A 22,241-nucleotide genomic window follows, 5' to 3' on the forward strand; every position below is an offset into this window, starting at 1 on the left:
ATCACGAAATTGCATTTGCGCAACAGAGACAGTTTGGAAATGGTTGCGATTGGTCATGATATCTTCATTCGAATGAACCTAGTTCCTCCCATCAGCCACCATGCCAAGTGGAGCTTGGCAGCGGTGGGAAATACGACACGAATTGTTACAACTTTTACTCATTTACTGGTTCAAATTCATTGAGGAGAGTGCCCTGGTGTCAAGAAACTTAACCATGCAATATTTGTAAACACTGCTGGACAGCCAACTTCATGCCAGCATCATATTTTCTCCACAAACATTTTTTCGTAATGCATAAATCGTGGGAAAATTATAAATATGCTGACGCAAAATCATGTGCAAATTAACATAGTGGGTATAGGAAATTTCACGGGATCAATAAAAAATGTCGTAAACAGCAGGAAAACGTTAATTCCAGGAACGTAAAAGCGGGGTTACACTGTAGTCTTTCCTCACTGATTTGGCAAACAGCCTCCTCATTCCTTACCTCACAGTCCACCTAATTTTCAACATTCTTCTGTAGCATCACATGTCAAATGGTTTGATTCTCTTCTGTTCCAGGTTCCCCACAGTCCATGTTTTACTATCATATAATTCTGTGCTCCAAACGTCCTTTCTCAGAAATTTCTCTCTCACATTCAGGCCTATGTTTGATATCAGTACACTTCTCTTGGGGAGGAATGCCCTTTTGGCCATTGTTAGTCTCCTTTTTGTCCACTTTGGTTCATCTGTCATGGGTTATTTTGCCGTCTAGGTAACAGGATTCCTTAACTTCATCCACTCATGACCGCCAATTTTCATGTTAAGTTTCTCACTGTTCTCCTTTCTGCTACTTGTCATTACTTTTGTCTTCCTACAATTTCTCTCAATCCATACTCTGTACTCATTACACTGTTCATTCCATTCAACAGATCCTGTAATTCTTCTTCACTTTCATTGGGGATAGCAATGTCATCAGCAAATCTTTTCACTGATATCCTTTCACCTTGAATTTTAATCCCACCTTTGAACCTTTTATTTCTGCCATTGCTTTTTCGATGTATAAATTGAACAGTAGGCAAAAATACTGCCCTGTCTTATATCCTTTTTAATCCAAGCACTTCATTCTTGGTCTTCCAGTCTTATTGTCATCTCTTGGTTCGTGTACATATTGTACATTACTCATCTTTCCCTATAATTAACCTGTATTTTTTTTCGGAAATTTGCACCATTTTACTCTGTCAAACTCTCTTTTCAGGTCGAAAAATCTATTGAATGTGTCTTGATTTTTCTTTAGTCTCACTTCATTTATCAAACGCAATGTCAGAACTGCCTCTTTGGTGCCTTTACCTTTGCCACCTAACAAATCCTCAATTTTCTTTTCCATTCTTCTGAATTTATTCTTGTCAGCAATTTGGATGCATGACTGTGTAATAATTCTTGCACTTGTAAGCTCTTTCAGTCTTTGGAACAATGTGGACGACATTTTTCCAAAAGTTTGTGAGTATATTGAAAGTCTCATACATTTACACACCTAACGTGAAAATATGTTTCATTGCCACTTCCATCAATGATTTTAAAAATTCCAATGGAATGTTATCTGTCCCTTCTGCCTTATATGATCTTAAGTCCTCTGAAGCTATTTTAAATTGTGATTCTAATACTGAATCCACTATCTCTTCCATTCCGATTCCCGTTTCTTTTTCATGTCATCAGACAAGTCTCGTAATCCTTCCACCTATTCGCTCTCTCTTATGCATCCTTAATATTACCGACCTTGCTTTTAATTCCACCAAAGGTTGTTTCGACTTTCCTGTACGTCAAGTGAGTCCTTCCAACAATCATTTCCGTTCCTATTTCTTCACATTTTTCATGTAGCCATTTCACCTTAGCTTCCCTACACATCCTATTTATGACATTCCCAAGTTCCTTGCATTTCTATATTCCTGAATTCCCCTGAACATTTTTATACTTCCTCCTTTTGTTGACCATCTGAAGTATTTCTTCTGTTTTCTATGCTTTCTTTGCAGTTACCTTCCTAGTACCATTTCTCTTTCCAACTTCTGTGTTTTCTCTTTTTTCAGATGTCCATTTCCATTTCTCTTAAACTGAACTACCTACTGAGCTATTTGTTATCGCAGTACCTATAGCCTAAGAGAACTTTAAGCGTATCTCATCATCCCTTAGTGCTTCCACAGCACAATTCTCTGCACAATGACTCTTCTTGGTATGTCTCTTAAGATTCAGCCTTTTCTTCAGCATTACTAACTTGTGATTCATGTCTATAACTGTTCCTGGGCATACCTTACAATCCAATATCTGAAATCTTCCCATACCTTTTACAAGTGTATCACCTGCTCTTGTGATTCCTGAGCAGTGTTCGCTGTTGCCATCCAAAATTTATTGCAGAACTCAATTGGTCTTTCTCCTATCTCATTCCTACTACCAAGCCCATATTCTCCCTTCAATCTTTCCTCTACTCCTCCTCCTACAACTGCATTCCAAGCCCCCATGGGCATCAGATTTTCATCTTCCTTTATGCATTGAATTATCTGTTCACTATCCTCACATACTTACTCTTTTTCTTCAGCTTCTGCTTGGGACAATGGCACAGAGCTAAACTATTGTCGTCAGTGTCAGTTTGCTGTCAAATCTGATGAGAACAACCCTATCACTGAACTGTCCACAGTAGCTCACACTCTACTCTTTCTTCCTGTTCACAACAAATCCTACAGCCGTTATACCATTTTCTGTAGCTGTTGATATTCGCGACATCCATCCAACTAGAAATCTGTTTTCCTTCCATTTCTCTTCAGTAACCCCCACTGCATCTAAACTGAGTCTTTGCATTTCCCTTTTCAGATTTTCTATCTTCCCTACCATGTTCAAACTTCTGACGTTCCATGTCCCGACTCTCAGAATGTTACTCTTTCATTGGTTACTCGATCTCCTTCTCATGGTCACCTCCCTCTTGGCACTCCGTTCCTAAAGATCTGAACAGAGGACTAATCTGGAATCTTTTGCCAATGGAGAGCATCAAGACATTTTTTCAACTACACGCCATATGTCCAGTGGAACACAAAATGTCTCTAATGCAGTGTTTTCCACTGCCTTCTCCATTCTCATGCTAGTGATCACTGCTGGTTCTTCCATCTTTTAGGGACAGTTTCCCACCATAAGAGCAAGGCAGTGCCCTGAACCTGTGCCCCATCTTCTGCACTCTTTGACAAGGCCGTTGGCGGAACGAGGGTAACTTCTTATGCCAGAAGTCTGGAAATTTACCTTTACTTTTTGTCCTATTACATGTTCACGGATATCTAAGTTTTTATTTATACATACCACAATAAGAATATACGACTAGCATATGGATAAGGGAGGAAATAAGCATTTTAACAGAGCAAATGCAATAATTTTATGCGCATACATTTTCATGAACAAACTGTGTGGTTTGTGAGCCAAATAAGGTGGACAGTTGTCACTGGAGAGTGCATAGAGCAAAATTTTGATAACCACTCCTCTCGTGCACAAATGGCACTGTTTCTCATAATGCTGGATTTTCCATCTGTGTGGATCTCCAAGTTAGCTGCTTCATCCCATGTGACAAAAGCTTAGGTGTTTGTGTTAAGTTATTTAATTGCTGTGTAAATTAAAATGTACATTTTTTAACTTTTCACTTTATTAGTGAGGATGTTATTCTTGTGCTGCTGCACTCTCAGACAAACACTCTACTCAACATGTCAAATGCAAATTAAACGTGTTCAATACTAGATGAAGGTGAAATTTTCTAAATGCATATTCTTTAGACTGGATGTTGATATCATGAATATTAAATCGAAGATAATCAGAACTTTCACTTATACATTATTACAATTAGTACCTGAATGACAATTTTGCTTAAAAATTTACTCTAGGTGTTATTCAAAAAATCGTAGCAGTTCTAGAAATACTGACATCATAATAGTTGATCACATTTGTTTATTAGAACTTAATCATAACAGTGTAACAAAAATTAAACACTTAGTTACTTACAAAAGCAATTATATGATAAGTCTTTTAAACTGACTGTAGTTCAGTAGCCACTCAGCAAGAGTAATTAATATTTTTAGAGGGTGGTATAAATATGTTAAAAACTGTTGAAAAGCTTTCTTCTCTGAAATGCAATGGAAAAAAGGAAAAAAATACTTAAATTAACAAAATGTTAACAACGACCACGGTCCTGGACACGTTTGCGGGGTGCAGCTTTTATGATATTGTCCACTCTAAGAATCATCTCTGCAGCCTCAGCTGCAGAAAGAACAACTTGACGCTTCACAACAAAAGATTCTGTAATACCCAGAGCTTTCATGCAACCAATTCTTCCATTTTCCATATCTGTGAAAAGAAATTCATTCTTTAAAAGATGTACTTAGCTTTTACTATGCAAATTATCTAAACATCAGGTGTTAAGTTCACAATCTATGATTGTTTTTAAAAGAAATGCTGATGTTCACAGCAAATATAGTGGTTAAAAGGAGCTTTATTAGATCTAAAGGAAAATTCTACTGAGATAATTATACACTTACAAGACGGGATACTTGGCCGGGACTTTCTTACAGGAGGTAAAAGTCTTAGTACTGCTCACAAGCAAAAATGGAAGTAAAAGAAATTATCCTAGATTCTGAAACTATTACTTCATTTCTTTGTGGGAAGGAAGGGTAGATGAAAGGGCCTGTTAAAAGGATGAGGTGAGGAAAAAAAAAAAACCAGTATGTTGGTAAGCACTCCAGTCCATAAATGGTGAGGACACACTTGAGAACTAGAAAATTTCATTTCTAGTTAAGTATTTTGACAATACTGAACAATGGAAAATCCAGGATGGAATAATGACAATATTATGAAAAGGATAGATTTCTACTCACAATATAGCAGAGATGTTGAGTCACAGACAGGCACAACAAAAAGACTACTGAACACATAAGCTTTTGGTCAGAAGGCCTTCTACTGAAGCGCGTGCACACACACACACACACACACACACACACACACACACACACAGGCAAATGCAGCTCTCACACGCATGACCACTGTCTCTGGTTGGCATCAGCACCCTATTTGTTATGCCTGTCTGTGACTCGACATCTCTGCTATATGGCGTGTAGCAATCTACCTTTTTCATAATACTGTCATTAAACAATGTACTGATAATTACATGACCCATTTCTGTCCAGCATTTGTCAGGCATTGGACACTGGGCCATATTGTATTGACAGCTACTTTCCATATTTTGATACGTAGTATGTTACCTGCTCCACTTTGACAGAGAGATATCCATTAACAATGATGCAATCAGACAGGCCCAAAGAGACTGCAAATACCATCTTCCTCCAATTATTTCCCTACTGTAATAGGATTCTTGTGACTGGAGTTATTTCTTACAAAAATTTAAAACTGGTACAGTGACCTGTTCAATCTCTGAACAAGAAAAAGAAGCATTTCCTCAAAGCATTAATGAACTGCCAGTCTTAAAAAACTACACATCTGCTCACCAGTCTCCTTTCTCTTAAAACAATTAACACTAACCAATCAACAGCTGCCATAAAACTGAAAGGAACAGCTCAAGCCCTACCTAAAATGTGTGCATGGTTACGGAGTTGATCCAAAAATAAAAAGGAGTGAACTAAAGTGGATTAAATTTGAATAATTTGGTCCCTCTGTGGGCTGAGTATGTGTATCACTTTATAATAAGATGAGCCGTCTTGTGCCCAACTAAACATGGAAATATCTCCCCCCTCCCCACCACCCTCTTTTACTCACCAAGACCCATTGTATGAGATCCCTGGCTGTGTGCAGCCCTCAGCTCTGAAATCAACTGCGCCGAATCATAGCCTGCATTATCAGCTATTGCAGTAGGCAAAGTCTGTAGTGCACGGGCAAATGCCTCCATTGCCACAGCCTCTTTGCCAGGTGTTTTTGAAGCAGCTGTCATCACTTCACCAGCCATAAGCATTTCACTGCAACCTACCCAAACACAAATAAAAGAATATTATGTCAATTATGCACAATATAATGTTTGATACTCAACAATAATATAGTTTCCATGAATCACTAAAACAAAATGGCTTAAAACCAATATAGCCAAATGTCATTGTTTACCTCCCCCATAGACCGTGCGAGATTCTTTGACTGTTGCTGCAAGTACACACAATGCATCGTGAAGAGATCTGTCAGCTTCATCAAGGATTTGCTGAGTCGCTCCACGGATCACAATGCTGCATGCTTCACCCAGAGCAACACCTCCAAAGTGCAGCAGTGTGTCTTCACCAATCATGACCTATTGTAAGAGCAAAACATTTTCGCTTAGATTTTAGCTAATTAGCTAAAAATATTAAAAATACAGAATCATAGTTGCTGTTAGAAATCTCCACCATAAAATAGTAATCAGCCTCTGACAGTTTATAATGTAACTGTTAGTCATAGAGTTTCTCTGAAGTGTTTCTTTAGAAATTAATGAGAACGACATGAGTACCCACGCAGAAAATATTCTTACTAATTCATACTACTAATTCTGTCTGTACTAAAATGGCAATCAGTTCCTTATTACAGAAGTTTTGCATGAGAATAATGCTCCTCTAGTATAAGTGTTTTTACTTTTTAGCATTCGCTGGGCATTTATTACACAACATGAGCACAAATTCTTTACTGAAATATTAAATTTGTTACACTGGTCTAGTAAAAAAGAAAATAATAGGGCTGCTTGTAAATGAGAAACTTCGATGAAAGACATGTCTGATGTAACATTAACTTCTTCAGGCATTTCCTGCTCTCTTGCCTTTTACCTGGTAGACCACAACCAGGATAATGTGCTCTTTATGAAGACTTGTCTCACCCTATTCACAAAATATTTCTCTGTTCTGAAAGAACAGCCACCTCAGTTGCCTTCCACTCTTGTGCAATATGTTTGCATTCTTTTTAAATTTTATAATAATAATTAACAATAATATAATAATAATAATAATATAATGAAAAACATGTTTCCTATGCTCCACCTTGTTGTAGGAAAGGCAGATGCAAGCTAAGATTCATTAGAAATCTAGTTGAATGTAATACGCCCACAGGAACTGTTCTACTGCCAATTTTTGAGTACATCTCGTCAGTCTGGGATACCTACCAGAAATGTTTAATACAAGAGGTGGAGGAGCTCCAATCTGAATCTGTGTATTTCCTTAAGGGTTCGTTTGACAAGCACAAGATGTTCAACCAATAGCAGTGGCAGACACTGCAAAAGAGGTACTGTGAATCTCATTGCAATATTCTATCGATATTCAGAAGACGCACATTCTAAGAAGAATCAAACAACATAATTATTATTTCCTCCATGACCACAGCAGTAAAATCAGAGAAATTCGAGCTCATATAGACGCTTTTCAGCAGTTATTATTATTATTATTATTATTTCTTTACTTTCTCAGACGTTAAGTCTGGTTAAAAATGGAAAGTGACGAGGACCTTGATCAAGCGTCACTTCCTTTTAACTGTATGGTATGTGTTATATTGCAGTTAGGAACTTTCAGGTAATTGAACATGTATCAATAGTTACAGATTTCTGTAGTTGTATATATAAGTTTGGATGTAGCTGTATTGTATTGATGTACTGGTGGATATTGTGTGGTATGACTCCTGTAGTTGATAGTATAATTGGTATAATGTCAACTTTATCCTGATGCCACATGTCCTTGACTTCCTCAGCCAGTTGGATGTATTTTTCAATTTTTTCTCCTGTTTTCTTTTGTATATTTGTTGTATTGGGTATGGATATTTCGATTAGTTGTGTTAATTTCTTCTTTTTATTGGTGAGTATGATTTCAGGTTTGTTATGTGGTGTTGTTTTATCTGTTATAATGGTTCTGTTCCAGTATAATTTGTATTCATCGTTCTCCAGTACATTTTGTGGTGCATACCTGTATGTGGGAACATGTTGTTTTATAAGTTTATGTTGTAAGGCAAGCTGTTGATGCATTATTTTTGCTACATTGTCATGTCTTCTGGGGTATTCTGTATTTGCTAGTATTGTACATCCAATTATGATGTGATCTACTGTTTCTATTTGTTCTTTGCAAAGTCTGCATTTATCTGTTGTGGTATTGGGATCTTTAATAATATGCTTGCTGTAATATCTGGTGTTTATTGTTTGATCCTGTATTGCAATCATGAATCCTTCCGTCTCACTGTATATATTGCCTTTTCTTAGCCACGTGTTGGATGCATCTTGATCGATGTGTGGCTGTGTTAGATGATACGGGTGCTTGCCCTGTAGTGTTTTCTTTTTCCAATTTACTTTCTTCGTATCTGTTGATGTTATGTGATCCAAAGGGTTGTAGAAGTGGTTATGAAATTGCAGTGGTGTAGCCGATGTATTTATATGAGTGATTGCTTTGTGTACTTTTGCTAGTTTCTGCTCGTTCTAGAAAGAATTTTCTTAAATTGTCTACCTGTCCGTAATGTAGGTTTTTTATATCGATAAATCCCCTTCCTCCTTCCTTTCTGCTTAATGTGAATCTTTCTGTTGCTGAATGTATGTGATGTATTCTATATTTGTGGCATTGTGATCGTGTAAGTGTATTGAGTGCTTCCAGGTCTGTGTTACTCCATTTTACTGCTCCAAATGAGTAGGTCAGTATTGGTATAGCCTAAGTATTTATAGCTTTTGTCTTGTTTCTTGCTGTCAATTCTGTATTCAGTATTTTTGTTAGTCTTTGTCTATATTTTTCTCTTAGTTCTTCTTTAATATTTGTATTATCTATTCCTATTTTTTGTCTGTATCCTAGATATTTATAGGCATCTGTTTTTGCATCGCTTCTATGCAGTTGCTGTGGTTATCCAATATGTAATCTTCTTGTTTAGTGTGTTTTCCCTTGACAATGCTATTTTTCTTACATTTGTCTGTTCCAAAAGCCATATTTATATCATTGCTGAATATTTCTGTTATCTTTAGTAATTGGTTGAGTTGTTGATTTGTTGCTGCCAGTAGTTTTAGATCATCCATGTATAGCAAATGTGTGATTTTGTGTGGGTATGTTCCAGTAATATTGTATCCATAATTTGTATTATTTAGCATGTTGGATAGTGGGTTCAGAGCAAGGCAGAACCAGAAAGGACTTAATGAGTCTCCTTGGTATATTCCACGCTTAATCTGTATTGGCTGTGATGTGATATTATTTGAATTTGTTTGGGTATTAAGTGTGGTTTTCCAATTTTTCATTACTATGTTTAGGAACTGTATCAATTTAGGATCTACTTTGTATATTTCCAATATTTGTAGTAACCATGAGTGGGGTACACTATCAAAAGCTTTTTGGTAATCAAGGTATGCGTAGTGCAGCGACCTTTGTTTAGTTTTAGCTTGATATGTCACCTCTGCATCTATTATCAGTTGCTCTTTACATTCTCGCGCTCCTTTGCAACAGCCTTTTTGTTCTTCATTTATAATTTTGTTCTGTGTTGTATGTGTCATTAATTTCTGTGTAATGACTGAAGTTAATATTTTGTATATTGTTGGTAGGAATGTTATGGGGCGATATTTAGCTGGGTTTGCTGTGTCTGCTTGATCTTTAGGTTTCAGATAAGTTATTCCGTGTGTAAGTGTATCAGGGAATGTGTATGGGTCTGCAATGTAACTGTTAAATAATTTAGTTAGATGTGAATATGTTGAGGTGAACTTCTTTAGCCAGAAATTTGCTATTTTATCTTTTCCAGGGGCTTTCCAATTGTGAGTAGAATTAATTGCTTGAGTGACTTCATGTTGCAAAATTATCACTTCAGGCATTTGTGGTATCATCTTGTATGTGTCTGTTTCTGCTTGTATCCACCGTGCATGCCTGTTATGTTGTACCGGGTTTGACCATATGTTCCTCTAGAAGTGTTCCATGTCTGTTATGTTTGGTGAATTGTCTATTTTAATGTGTGTGTTATCTATTGTCTGGTAAAATTTCTTTTGGTTTGTGGTGAATGTTTGGTTTTGTTTCCTTCTATTTTCACTTTTTTTGTATCTTCTAAGTCGTTTGGCCAACGCTTGTAATTTCTGCTTCTTTTCATCTAATTGCTCTATCGCTTCTTCTTGTGAGATTTTACCTAACCTTTTTCGTTTTTTTTCTGACATCTCATTTCTTATAAATTGTGTTAGCTGTCCGATGTCTTCAGTTTTTCTATTCTGTGTTGCCATGTTGGTTTTGTGGGTTTCTTCTGTGTGTTGGTTGGTTCTGATCTCTGCCTAGTGTGTATATTTAGTGTAGTGAGTGCTCCTATATAAACCAGTAATTGTAACTCGTCCATAGTTGTGTTTTCATTTATTTTGTTTTGTATGATTGTGTTGATAGTTTTTATTGTTGTTTCGACTTGTGGGTTATTTGGCGGACTATGCAAGAATGGTCTAATGTCTGTATTTGTGTCTTTGTATTCTATATATGTCAGCTGAAATTTTTCTTCTATATCTAGCATGTGTGTCACTTCGTGTTCTATTTGTGCTTGTTCTGGTGGCTGCCTTGAGATTTCGTTTTGCTCTGATTGTTTAATTGATGCGTGTTGTTCTTTGTTTGTTTGCTCTGGGATGTTTGAGTCCATTACTGTATTTTCTTCTTCTTCTGATTGCACATTATTTTGTTCCAGTATTTGTTGTACTTGTTGTTTGATGTTTTCTAATTCTGACTGGGGTATCCTGTTATTTTTGATTATTACACGGATCTGATCAGCTAGTCGTTGTTCTGTTAAAAATTTTAATTCTGGGTATCTGGTAATAAATGTTGTGTATACCTGTGATCTGTATCCAGTTGTGTTGGTTTCTAGGTTTGTTGCTTGGTAAAAACAGAACACGAGGTGTCGATTAACTTCATCTGACCATCTCATCCTCTGTCTTTGTTTTCCTTCTAGGGTGGTTGCAGGAAGCATATCCTGCAAAACACCTCTATTTGGATTTAAATCATTTTCCAGTTGGCTAGCACTTTCGTTACCATTGTGGGCGGGCATAGGGTTCAAGCGTCGTCCCCGACCATGACAGCGCTTGTCCGAGGCTTCTTTAGTTCTGTCCTGAACCAACTAATCACACTAAACGGGGGGTTAGCCCTATTAGTGGTTTGTTCTTTTCGTCGCCTTTTACGACTGGCAGAACATACCGGAGGCCTATTCTTTTCCCGGGCCTCCACGGGGTTTATTATTATTATTATTATTATTATTATTATTATTATTACTTTTAATGTGAGTAGTCCATCAGACTGTGTGTAATGCTGTGAAATCTATGCAAATGAAAAGTTCACCACTGCCCTAGTGTGCGAACAGTGCTCACAACAGAATGCTCTATGAGCTACTCCTTCACAAATCCAAGTACCAAGTAACATGGCATGTACTGCATGAGAAATGGACTACATAAAACACCTGAACATACAGCACAACCTCAAGTTAATGAACCTGCTTTTAAGGAAATCCCACATTAAATAAATATTTCCGCCAGTCCCGGTGAAATTTCCATACAAACAATGTTATTCCTGCCTACTTTTAACAACCCCCACTGTAAAAGGTAGTCCGCTTTTAGGGTATAAACATTAAAACTTTCTGCAAATTAATATCCAGTCTTTATGCAATTCGTAATGTGTCCAAATGAGTTTCCAATTTCTATCAGTTTCAAACAGGTCTTTTTCACTGTGTGATGGCAGTATACGGCCAACTATTCTTTCAGTTGACACTATCAGATCTCATTCCCATGTGGCAATACAGGAAAAAGCATTTAATGAACCTGAAATTATTTCGTCCTGCCTACCATGCAACCCTGGTCACATGATAGGCGTCACTCTCACTGAGTTACGAAGTGTCAGCTGTGACATGATGGCTGTCGTTATTGTCGAATTTATCAGTTATACTTTTGTGGCATAATGACATAAAACTTTCAAACATGGTGAAGAACTACTAGTCAACACCACCTCCATTGGGCAGCATTCTCAAAAACAAGGAAACACTCTTATTATTATTATTATTATTATTATTATTACTTTTAATGTGAGTAGTCCATCAGACTGTGTGTAATGCTGTGAAATCTATGCAAATGAAAAGTTCACCACTGCCCTAGTGTGCGAACAGTGCTCACAACAGAATGCTCTATGAGCTACTCCTTCACAAATCCAAGTACCAAGTAACATGGCATGTACTGCATGAGAAATGGACTACATAAAACACCTGAACATACAGCACAACCTCAAGTTAATGAACCTGCTTTTAAGGAAATCCCACATTAAATGCAAAGGGAAGAACATTCACATGTCAGTGTTCAGTGATGTGGAAACTATTCTTTTAAAATGGTTTCAAGGAAAGGGAAGAGGTAGCATTCATGTAAGTGAAAACATAATGCAAGAGAAGGCTCAGGAAATCTCCCTCAAGATCATAGTTGAAAATTTCAGGGAATTCAATGGCTGGTTAGAATGGTTAGGCTTATGAGCCCAGACACATTTTTTAATGCAGATGAAACTGGCATCTTTTGCAATTTACTTCCTGCAAAAACATATTCTGTTCCGAGAGAAAACTGGCATGGAGATAAAAGTAAAGAAAGAATGACTACGTTACAGTGTTTCAACAGTGATGGAAGTCAAGTTGCCTTCACTCATTAAAGGGATTTTAAATCTCCCAGATATTTTTTTACAATGTAGAAAAACTATCTTGTATCTATGAGTATAACAGCAATGCCTGGATGGCATTGTAAATCTTTACAAGATTTCTCAGGTACTCAGGTATTTAGGTGCCATGATGGGTGCAGCAGACATGAAAATAGTGCTCATTATTTACTGATGAATGTAAATGATGTGATTCTTCAATTTCTCCAGGCATATTTTATGACAAAATAAATCTCGTGAGAACAGCTTGGTATGAGTGTGCATAGAACACAATATTTCAGCAATCGACCACATTGCCATCATCAGGTGCGCTGATGATGGCAACATGGTCGATTGCCAAAATATTGTGTCCTATGCACACCCATACCACGCTCTTCACCCAAGATTTATTTCGTCAATGTAAATGATGTGTTCCTTCCACCGAACAGCAAAAATCAGCATCAGTAACTGGGCATAATACACACTGTTAAAGACAAAATTACATTCCCTGAGAGGAAAGAAGTGATGAGAGTCAACATCCTGCAGACTATGCATATGGTTGTTGCTGCCTGGAATTGTGCAACACAATCAACTGTGTTAAACTGTCTCCCAAAGGTTAGTTGTGGCACATCAGTTGCTGTTCAGGACGACATTGCTCCTGAAGAAAAATGGAGTAGAATCACAGATGTTCCCAAAAATGTGGCATTCCAGAACTGTCTTGTTATAACATCCTGACTGCCATACCCTAAATGGAAGTTGAGTGAGATGTGTATAATGCTAGTGAAGGAAAATTTAGGTAAGTGGTGGTGGTGGTGGTGGTGGTGGTGGTGGTGGTGGTGGTGGTGGTGGGGAGGAGGAGGAGGAGGCACCTGTTGAATCTGATCACCATCCAATTGAATGTGAGTCCAGTGTCTTACCATCGTGCCACTTCACTCAGTCCAGCATAAAGAGACTCCATCAAAGATATGAAAATGAACTTGTGATCACAACAATGAATTTACTACAGAACACTAAATGGAACAGAAAAACTTCTCACCTAAATTCTACATACCTGCTCAATAACATCACAATGTCCCAGTTTCACTAGTTCTGGGTTGTCAAAAGTGGAAACAATTTCACCTCCAGTTACAAGTGCTAGCCGTTCAATGCCATCGAAATCTGCATGTTCTATAGCCATAACCCCAGCATCTGCAAAGAGCTGTTCTGGGTAGTTATAGATGAGCTGCCTGTAACAAAATGTAGAATATCTGAGTAACTTGTTCTACACTGCTTCAATGCACACATATAGAAGACACTCAGTATCTCACCAAAACCAGCGGTATTCTCAACACTACAACTGTAAGTAATTTGAAGAGTATCAACTGCTGTATTAAATCATTGGCATGTCAGCCTGAATGCAGAACTGCTGATTATTATAGTAATGGCCGCCTGCCTCCTGCACGACTATGTCACATTTTATTACAGGTTATATACGCAAATAAGAAAAAAAATTCCCAAATTTCACAGTTAAAAATACATTTTATTCTGTGTTAATTAAAAATATATTTCCCCCCAGAGCTGTGAAACTTATCAATCCTTTGAATAGTAAAGGTTTTATACACCAGCATAAAACTTCCTGGCACTTTAGGAAACAAACCACAGCAAAAAATAACATGCTTTGGAAAGATCTTTAATGCATGGAAACATGTAAATTGCATATTTTTTGTATCATGAAAGTCGAAATGTGAATTCCATCAAGTACAGCATGGTAGCTTCCGAAGCACTGAAATCAAGGTTGCAATGTGATCTTGTCAGTCATTCACATCTGATGTCAGGTGATCTAGCCAGACAATGACAACAGACATTCAGAGCAGATGACACATAATGTAGTCAGCAAATAACAACATCACCGTCAAGTAACACAAACATGCAAATAGGAAAAGTTGGTTTAAATTAATACACACATGGTATAGCTATAACAAAAGCTAAGCTTTCACTTACAGTGTTGATCTTTTTTAGCGTGTATTATCCCTTAAGTTATACCAAACACAAAAAAAAAGTGCCATTAAAATTTTAAATAATAGTAGAAATAGCTGGTCTTCTGGGTCCGAAATTTTTCTAGCTGGATGCTTAGTTAAGTGTTAAGTTTTGAATGAGAGTCAAATGATCCGTGAAATTAAGAAATTCATCACACATTCTCACATGCAACATAATTTATCTTGTGTAAAAGGAAATTTACTTTGAAACTTTGAAAGCAATGCTTCTCAAACTACCATTCGCAATATTTTCCTGCTATCTGTTAAGAGCCCACACACTAGTGACGGATGGCAGTGATCCATCAACTGCGGTATCACTTTTAACTGGTCACTCGCCTTGACACACCAAGCACGAGCAATTTGTCAAGTAATTTCGATCAGTATAATGAACACCATTGTGTCAGGAAATTCTGCTACAGAAAATGAACTGTTTAGCAGCAGTTGCAGCTGATTTTTGTATCCCCAGGAATACTTGCAAAACAAATTTAAAATAAAGGATAATTATAATTTATTAAACTTGTTTTGAAATGCTTTTCCTGGGAACTGCAGGTTACTTAACACAATATGTTACATTTTTTATTGATGACAAATGGGTTGTGCAGATTGTTCCAGTGTGTATAGAGATGTCAATAGCAGCAATACTTATTACCGTAACTCTTGTTATAGATTGTATGTAGAACAATTAGATTACATGAACAAAAGGTAATTGAGTACAACTGTATAATATAAGGAGGGACTCAAAAATAACTGGAATCTAAGAGTCACACACACATGCTTTGCAGTTACGCGTTGTGCCGCTAGGTGGTGTTAGTTTGGGGTCTCCCATGCCACTCGGTAAACAGGCGTCAGTCGTAGTTAAGTGGTTTGTTTGTGGTGCTCTGTTGATCGTGTTAGTATTTCAACCCTTTGGCGATTAATGATGTGGTCATCAAGAAGGAATAAAGCGACTATTTGAAATTTTGTTTTCTGTTAGGAAAATCTGCAGCCAAGGCTACTGGTATTCTGTGGCACGCCTTTAATGATGATGCTTTGAGGAAATTGCATGTCTGACAGTGGTTTTCGTATTTCAAATCCAGCATGTCAATTGAAAACATGTGAGGCCCCTGTCCCTCAACAGCAATAAATGACAAAAACATTGGCACAAACATGCAATTGATGAAGATTGTTGAGGACCTTAATTTTTGAGGAAACAAGAGTGTCATGGAGCACGGTCCAGCAAATTTCAACCGAAGATATGCACATGAGAAAGGTGTCTGCAAAATTTGTTCCTCACTTGCTCACAGACGACCAAAACCAAAGAGAAAATTATGTGAATATTTGCCATGACTTGAAGAGTGAAACGCAGTGAAATTTTCTTAAAAGAATAGTGAATGGGGGTGAGAGTTTGTGCTATAGGTACATTCCACAGGCAAAGCAAGTGGAAAACTAAATCACCACCATGACCCAAGAATGCACATCAAGTGTGATCCAATGTGAAAGGAATGTTGATTTGTTTTCTGATATCAAAGGCATTGTCCACAGGGAGTCCATTCCTCCAGGACAAACAGTGAAGCAACATTTTTATCTGGGTGTGTTATGAAGGTAATGAGTGCGTGATGAAAAATGGCCAGAACTGGGGAGAAATGGGAACTGGTTGCTCCAACACAACAATGCTCCAGCCTACACAGCTCTGATGGTCCAATACCTCATGGCAAAAAACAACATGGTGCTTGTGTCTCAGCCACCCTACTCACCTGATCTGGCTCTGTCTAACTTTTTTTGTTTCCACAGGTGAAGCAAACTCTGAAAGCAAAGTGATTCAGTGACATGGATGACATCAAAGAAAGCATATTAACTGCTTTGAACAGTATCCTGTCTCAAGAGTTCCAGAACTGTTTTCAGCAGTGGCAAAAGCACTGGCACAAGTGCTTTAATGCACATGGACAATACTTTGAAAGGGACTAAGGTATTGTGAACGTAAAGTTCAATAAAAATACGTGACAACAGAAATTCTGGTTCTTTTTGGATCCCCCTTCGTAGATTTGCCCTGAAGATTTAAATAAAAATGTCCTCTTAATACTACAAGAGGCACGAACATCATTCAGTTTGAAGTTAAAAACTTTAACACAGAGCATAATTATTTCATAAATAATTCAAAACCATAAGAGGGAGCCCACTGTAGCAAGAATATGAACTTTCCATCAATTCTTCTACAGCACAAGCTTCAAAATGCTAATCACTGCACAATCTATGGGTATATTTTGTTTTGCAACTCTGGCTTCCACTTCACTTCTCTAGGTAGTTCGTTGTCCTTACATAACCATGAATTCTAATGTAAATTTCTCACTCAACTCGGCAATGTGAAATGAAACAAAACTGTGCAACCATGCTTAATAACTAGAGAAACAAGTTACTGTCATACTGCCTCACACCACTCTTAACCAGCCAAGCAGCCATTTTGCGTGCACGAATAGCGTGTGTTAGCGATCAAATTGTCTGGGTTCATATTATTTGGGATTTCCACACAAACAGCTATTGGTGACCGGTCACTGTAATTTGCTCACACACAAGCGATCTATGAAACAATCATTCGCCCATGCGACAGATTGCTGTGATCCATTGCTTGGGCATGGGACCCTTTAGATACGTAAATAGCTGTGATGTCTTGCTCATTGAAAGTAGTTTATTAATAAGAAGTATTGCATAGTCTTCGTATTAAAGCCTGTGACACTTTTTGCTGTAAGCAGACACTAATGTGTGCAGTGTATTTTGTTGTTGTAAATGGCACACTTTCTTTGCAACTGAAGTTCTGTTTTGGTGTTATTCTCTCATTTATGTACTACTGCTGCAGCATTGTGCTAAAGTAAAATTCTTTGTTAGAGTATCAGTTCATACCAGTCAAAGTTACAAAGATTTACCTGAAAACAAACAATGAACAGAATTCTAAAAAATTCCTGGGTTTTTCCCAGTTTTCCCAGGGCATATACACATTGTATTAGTAAAGATATATCTGGAAGTAGACACACATTCTGTTACCCTAACTGGCTGGTATAAGTAAACAACTACAGCTTCTGACATGGTGGTTAGTGGCACCGATTCACTGGTAGTGTAAGAGCGTGTGAGCGTACTGACTGCTCCAAATGTTCTTTTGGTGTTAACGCGATTTGTACAGGAGCATAAGTAATTTTTAATGGCAGGCAGTTGGGCTTTTGAGAACTATGTCTCTTTAAGGGTCACACCAACTGCAAAGTGGCCATAAATTGTAGTTCAGCCAGGCAGTGATAAGATCCATTCCGTTTCCACTGGAGGAACATCAATTTGGTATCTGAGAAAGCAGAGAAGGCAAAAATGGGACCACCAGTACTCAGACTCAACCTCATGGGGGATGGGGGCTGGACTGACTGGAGCAGCACAATTTGGCTAAAATTTCAATTTTTATTCTGGTTTCTGTGAGGTTTCAGTTTCTGTTATGATTTTCCTGTCTTGACTTCTAAGACAGGAGAGGACCATTCTTTTCTACAACCTACAAACTGTGGATCTGTCAGCCACTAACTGATGGTTTACTGCTGGTCTGTTTCATTCTGTGAGTGGGGCACTTTAATAGGTGTCCTCTTCAGTGATGCGAGAGCAGGATGAGGCATCTCCGTCATGATGTCACTCATCTGATTAGAACACTCACCATGGGCACCTCCCCGCCACAGTAAAGTCTACTAGGCACAGTAGCTGTTGCCTTGAGCTCTGATGCCCCAGATTAGACAGGCACCTACTCCTTAATGTACAGGAAGTTACAGCTCAGGTATCTGCAGAGTAATCCCTGTGTTATCCAGAGGCTACACCTGTGGGGCTATATGACGCCTTCTCCACAATGGATTGGCTACTGCATTGGATTTCATGTACAATCATAAAACCATTATTAGCAGGATACGATATGAACCTTCAACAATGGCAAGTGAAAAATCCTTCATGGGAACCATATGTAATCAAATCAAAATGGTGGAGTGAAATGTAGTGAACTGAGCAAAACAGAAAGATGTACTAATAAAAACTGTGTCATCAATGTAAAATCTTGACTAGATATAACATCTTTTAGATGCTTCCTATAACAGGCAAGGAATAACAGCGGATCTATTCTAACAGCCGACACTACAAAGGGTAAAATATAACCAAATACAAAGCAGTCAACACTATTTGTTTTTGTGCCTCTAATTGAATATTTTTAGTAATTTCCATGAGACGCCAATGCTACACACAAATTTGGAGAGTATCCTCCACCTTAAAAAATATTTGTCAGCACTGTGTCCCTGGCTACTACAAGGAATAATATCCAATTCTGCAAATAGATCAACTCTTTCACACCTACCCCACTCCTGCCATACAGATCTAGCACGGTACTTTCAAATGTACTGTCTCATCATTCACATTAAATCGCTCAGGGACACAGGAAACTTAAAATCTGGGTGACAGGATGTGGGTTTGGAACATGCTCTTTCCAAACATCAAACCAGCGTCTCAACTTTGTGACAGGCTAAGAGGATGATGTCATGGTGTAAAGTGTAACCATCAGCACACGATCATCATAAGTCATCTTGTGCATTGCTGAGCAGAGTGACCCCATGTATCAAGTGTCTTCATCCCGGAAGGTTACCAGCTTCTCGTAGAGCCTGCTGAAGGAGTAGATCAGTGATTTTGATCTGATCTATCCACCTGCTCACTGTTCTTCCCTTCCATAATTATTTTCCTAAATTTTCTCTGTCTCTTCTCACAATATGGTCAAACTGGAGAATTATCTGGCTGACATGAGAAGAAAGGTGCCTGGAAATACTGAGTTAATAATGGACACATCTTTTGGTCCATTTTAAGCACAGTATCCTGGCCAGCACCAAAGCTCAATTTCATCAATACACTGCTCGCCTCTCATCTTAAGAGTTCATATTTCGTAACCATAAAAGATGGAAAACACGAATGTTTCAACAACACCTTTGTGGTGTTTGTTATTGCTTTGTTCAGCCACATTTTGCTAATCTGTTTCTTAACCATTCACCTTAGCATGATCCATAGTCTTCTCATCTTCACAGCCTGCCATGTTGCTGATGTCTGACCCAAGATACGAGGGCTATTCAGAAAGCAGGGGACGTTTCTGTCTGACGCCGCTAGACCTGCACCAATTGCGTACATTTTGGTATGTGCATACTCGGCAGCTCAGTCGGCATCCATCCATGACAGTGGGATCGTCTCTGCGTGTCTGGTTTTTTCAATATTCAAATTTGAAATGTGCGCTGCAATCGAAAATCCCGCCAGTTGTAAGGTGCGGTCTATGACACAGTTTTTGTGGCGGTCTGTGATACGGTTTTTGTGGCAAAAAACCTAAAACCCATAGAAATTTATTGTGAAATGTGCGAAGTGCATGGACACAACATAAAGAGTGAATGTTCTGTCTGCAAATGGTGCATCCGGCTTAAAAATTATCGAAAAATGTTCATGATGAAAAGGAGAGCGGACGCCCGAGCACTGTGACTGACGATCTTGTCGTTAAAGTTGATGAAACTATTTGTGAAAACCGTTGCTTCACAATAACGGAGCTTTTGCTTCCTTTTCCACAAGTTTCACGGACTTTGTTGTTTGAAATTGTCACTCAATAGCTGGGCTACCACAAATTTTGTGCACGATGGGCGCCAAAAATGCTTACAGAGCACCATAAAGAATAGCAAATTGGGGCAACATTGACATTTCTGGAGGCCTACCACAAACATGATGATTCATTAGTGGATCGAATCATTACCAGTGACAAGACTTGGGTGAAACACGTCAATTGTGAGACAAAATTAAAGTCCATGGAGTGGGGGCACAGAAGATCCCCCCAAAAAACAAGAAAATGTTTGCAAACCTTGTCAGCAAAGAAGTTGATGGTGACAGTGTTTTGGGATAGACAAGGTGTGCTTCTTATTGATTTTCTTGAACGTGGAACAACCATAAATTCTGTCCAGTACTGTCAAACTTTGCACAGCCTTAGAAGAGCAGTTCAAAACAAAATGCCGAGGAAAGCTGATGTAGAAAATTTCGTTTTGGTGCAACAATGGCCGACCTTGGATGACAAACCGCACTAAAGAACTCCTTAATTCATTCAAATGGAAATTTTCCTTCATCCGCCCTACAGCCCCGATCTTGCACCAAGCGACTTCCACTTGTTTCTCAAGATGAAGAACTGGCTTGCAATGCAGCACTTTGATGACGATGCGGAACTCCAGGTGGGCGTGACTCACTGGCTGACGTCTCAGGCAGCAGAATTTTATGACAAAGGTATTTCAAATCTTGTCCACCGCTATGATAAGTGCCTCAATGTGTTTGGTGACTATGTAGAAAAGTAGTATGTCAGTCCTTCTTTCAGAACTATATAATAAAATGTATTTCTTGTACTTACATTTTTTAAATGCCAAAACGTGCCCTACTTCCTGAATAGCCCTCATATATGAAAGAACGCATGACTTCCAGTTCCTTTAACAGACCAGTGAGTTGAACCTGTGCTCTTCTATCAACTATCGTGAGTTTGGACTTGTTGAGACTGATGTCTAATCCACGTGATACACTTACATCCTTTACTTTTGTTAATAGTTCAGTAAGTTTGTCTTCACGGCTAGCAACAAGCACAGTGTCATGAGCAATCTGCTAGGTCATTAATAGTTTATCACCTATTAGGATGCCTTTAATCCAACCATCAAGAGCACTCCTAATGACATGTTCCACATAGATTTTGTACAGTTGGGGGACAGAAGAACCCTGCCTGCCACTTTTTGATACACTGAAGCAACCAGACTTGCCAGCACTTCGTCTTCACAGCTGGAAGGCAATGATTGTACAGACTTCTGATCACAGCAGTCAAGTGTGGTGGGACACTGAACTCTGTCAGCCCTGCCACAACTTTTCCCAGACAAAATAGTTAAACACTTTCCTGTAGTCAACGAAGTAGATGAAAACAGGAACTCTTGTGATTTATCAGTTATTTGTTATGTTGGGAATCTGTTCACAAGTTCCTTTTCCTCAACAACAAAATGGTTCAAATGGCTCTGAGCACTATGCGACTTAACTTCTGAGGTCATCAGTCGCCTAGAGCTTAGAACTAATTAAACCTAACTAACCTAAGGACATCACACACATCCATGCCCGAGGCAGGATTCGAACCTGCGACCGTATCGGTCGCTCGGTTCCAGACTGTAGCGCCTAGAACCGCATGGCCACTCCGGCCGGCCCTCAAAACACCTTCTTGTCCTGTTCTTATGTGAGACTGAAAATACAGTTTCAAACACTAGTTCAAAATTTTGCTTGCATGGGATATGAGGTAAACAGTTCAGTAGCTAAAGTGGTTCCTGATTGACACTTTCTCAATTAGGGGGTTGAAGACGGACTCCCACCGATCTTCTGGCCACTCCTCAGATTCCCTTATTCTACACAACGAATGCAATACATCAACACATTCCTTACCCATTTCTTTGATCATCTCCCCAGATAAACTGTCTAGACAGGGGATTTATATTTCTTTAGATCTCAAACTGCACTCTCTCTTTCACTGCATGAGACTCTAGGTTCCGATGTAGAGTGCTCAAATGTGTGATTGCTTGTACTGGTGCTAGTTCCAGAATACAATGTTTCACAGGAATGTTTCCAC

At 38.4% G+C, this 22,241-nt stretch overlaps 1 protein-coding gene across 1 annotated transcript in view; it reads right to left on the bottom strand.

The window, feature by feature from the left end:
* Positions 1 to 3,937: 3,937 nt before the first annotated feature.
* Positions 3,938 to 22,241, bottom strand: part of LOC124621999 (T-complex protein 1 subunit beta) — a 46,513-nt gene continuing 28,209 nt past the window's right edge. Inside the window, exons 6-9 of the mRNA XM_047147546.1 lie at positions 13,639 to 13,813; positions 6,112 to 6,289; positions 5,773 to 5,976; positions 3,938 to 4,350 (exon numbers count right to left, since the gene is read on the bottom strand). Of these exons, the coding sequence (XP_047003502.1) occupies positions 4,178 to 4,350; positions 5,773 to 5,976; positions 6,112 to 6,289; positions 13,639 to 13,813 (730 nt within the window). The 3' untranslated portion in view covers positions 3,938 to 4,177. The remainder of the gene's footprint in view (positions 4,351 to 5,772; positions 5,977 to 6,111; positions 6,290 to 13,638; positions 13,814 to 22,241) is intronic.

Source organism: Schistocerca americana, chromosome 7, assembly GCF_021461395.2.
Source record: "Schistocerca americana isolate TAMUIC-IGC-003095 chromosome 7, iqSchAmer2.1, whole genome shotgun sequence".
Taxonomy (NCBI): Eukaryota; Metazoa; Arthropoda; class Insecta; order Orthoptera; family Acrididae; genus Schistocerca; species Schistocerca americana.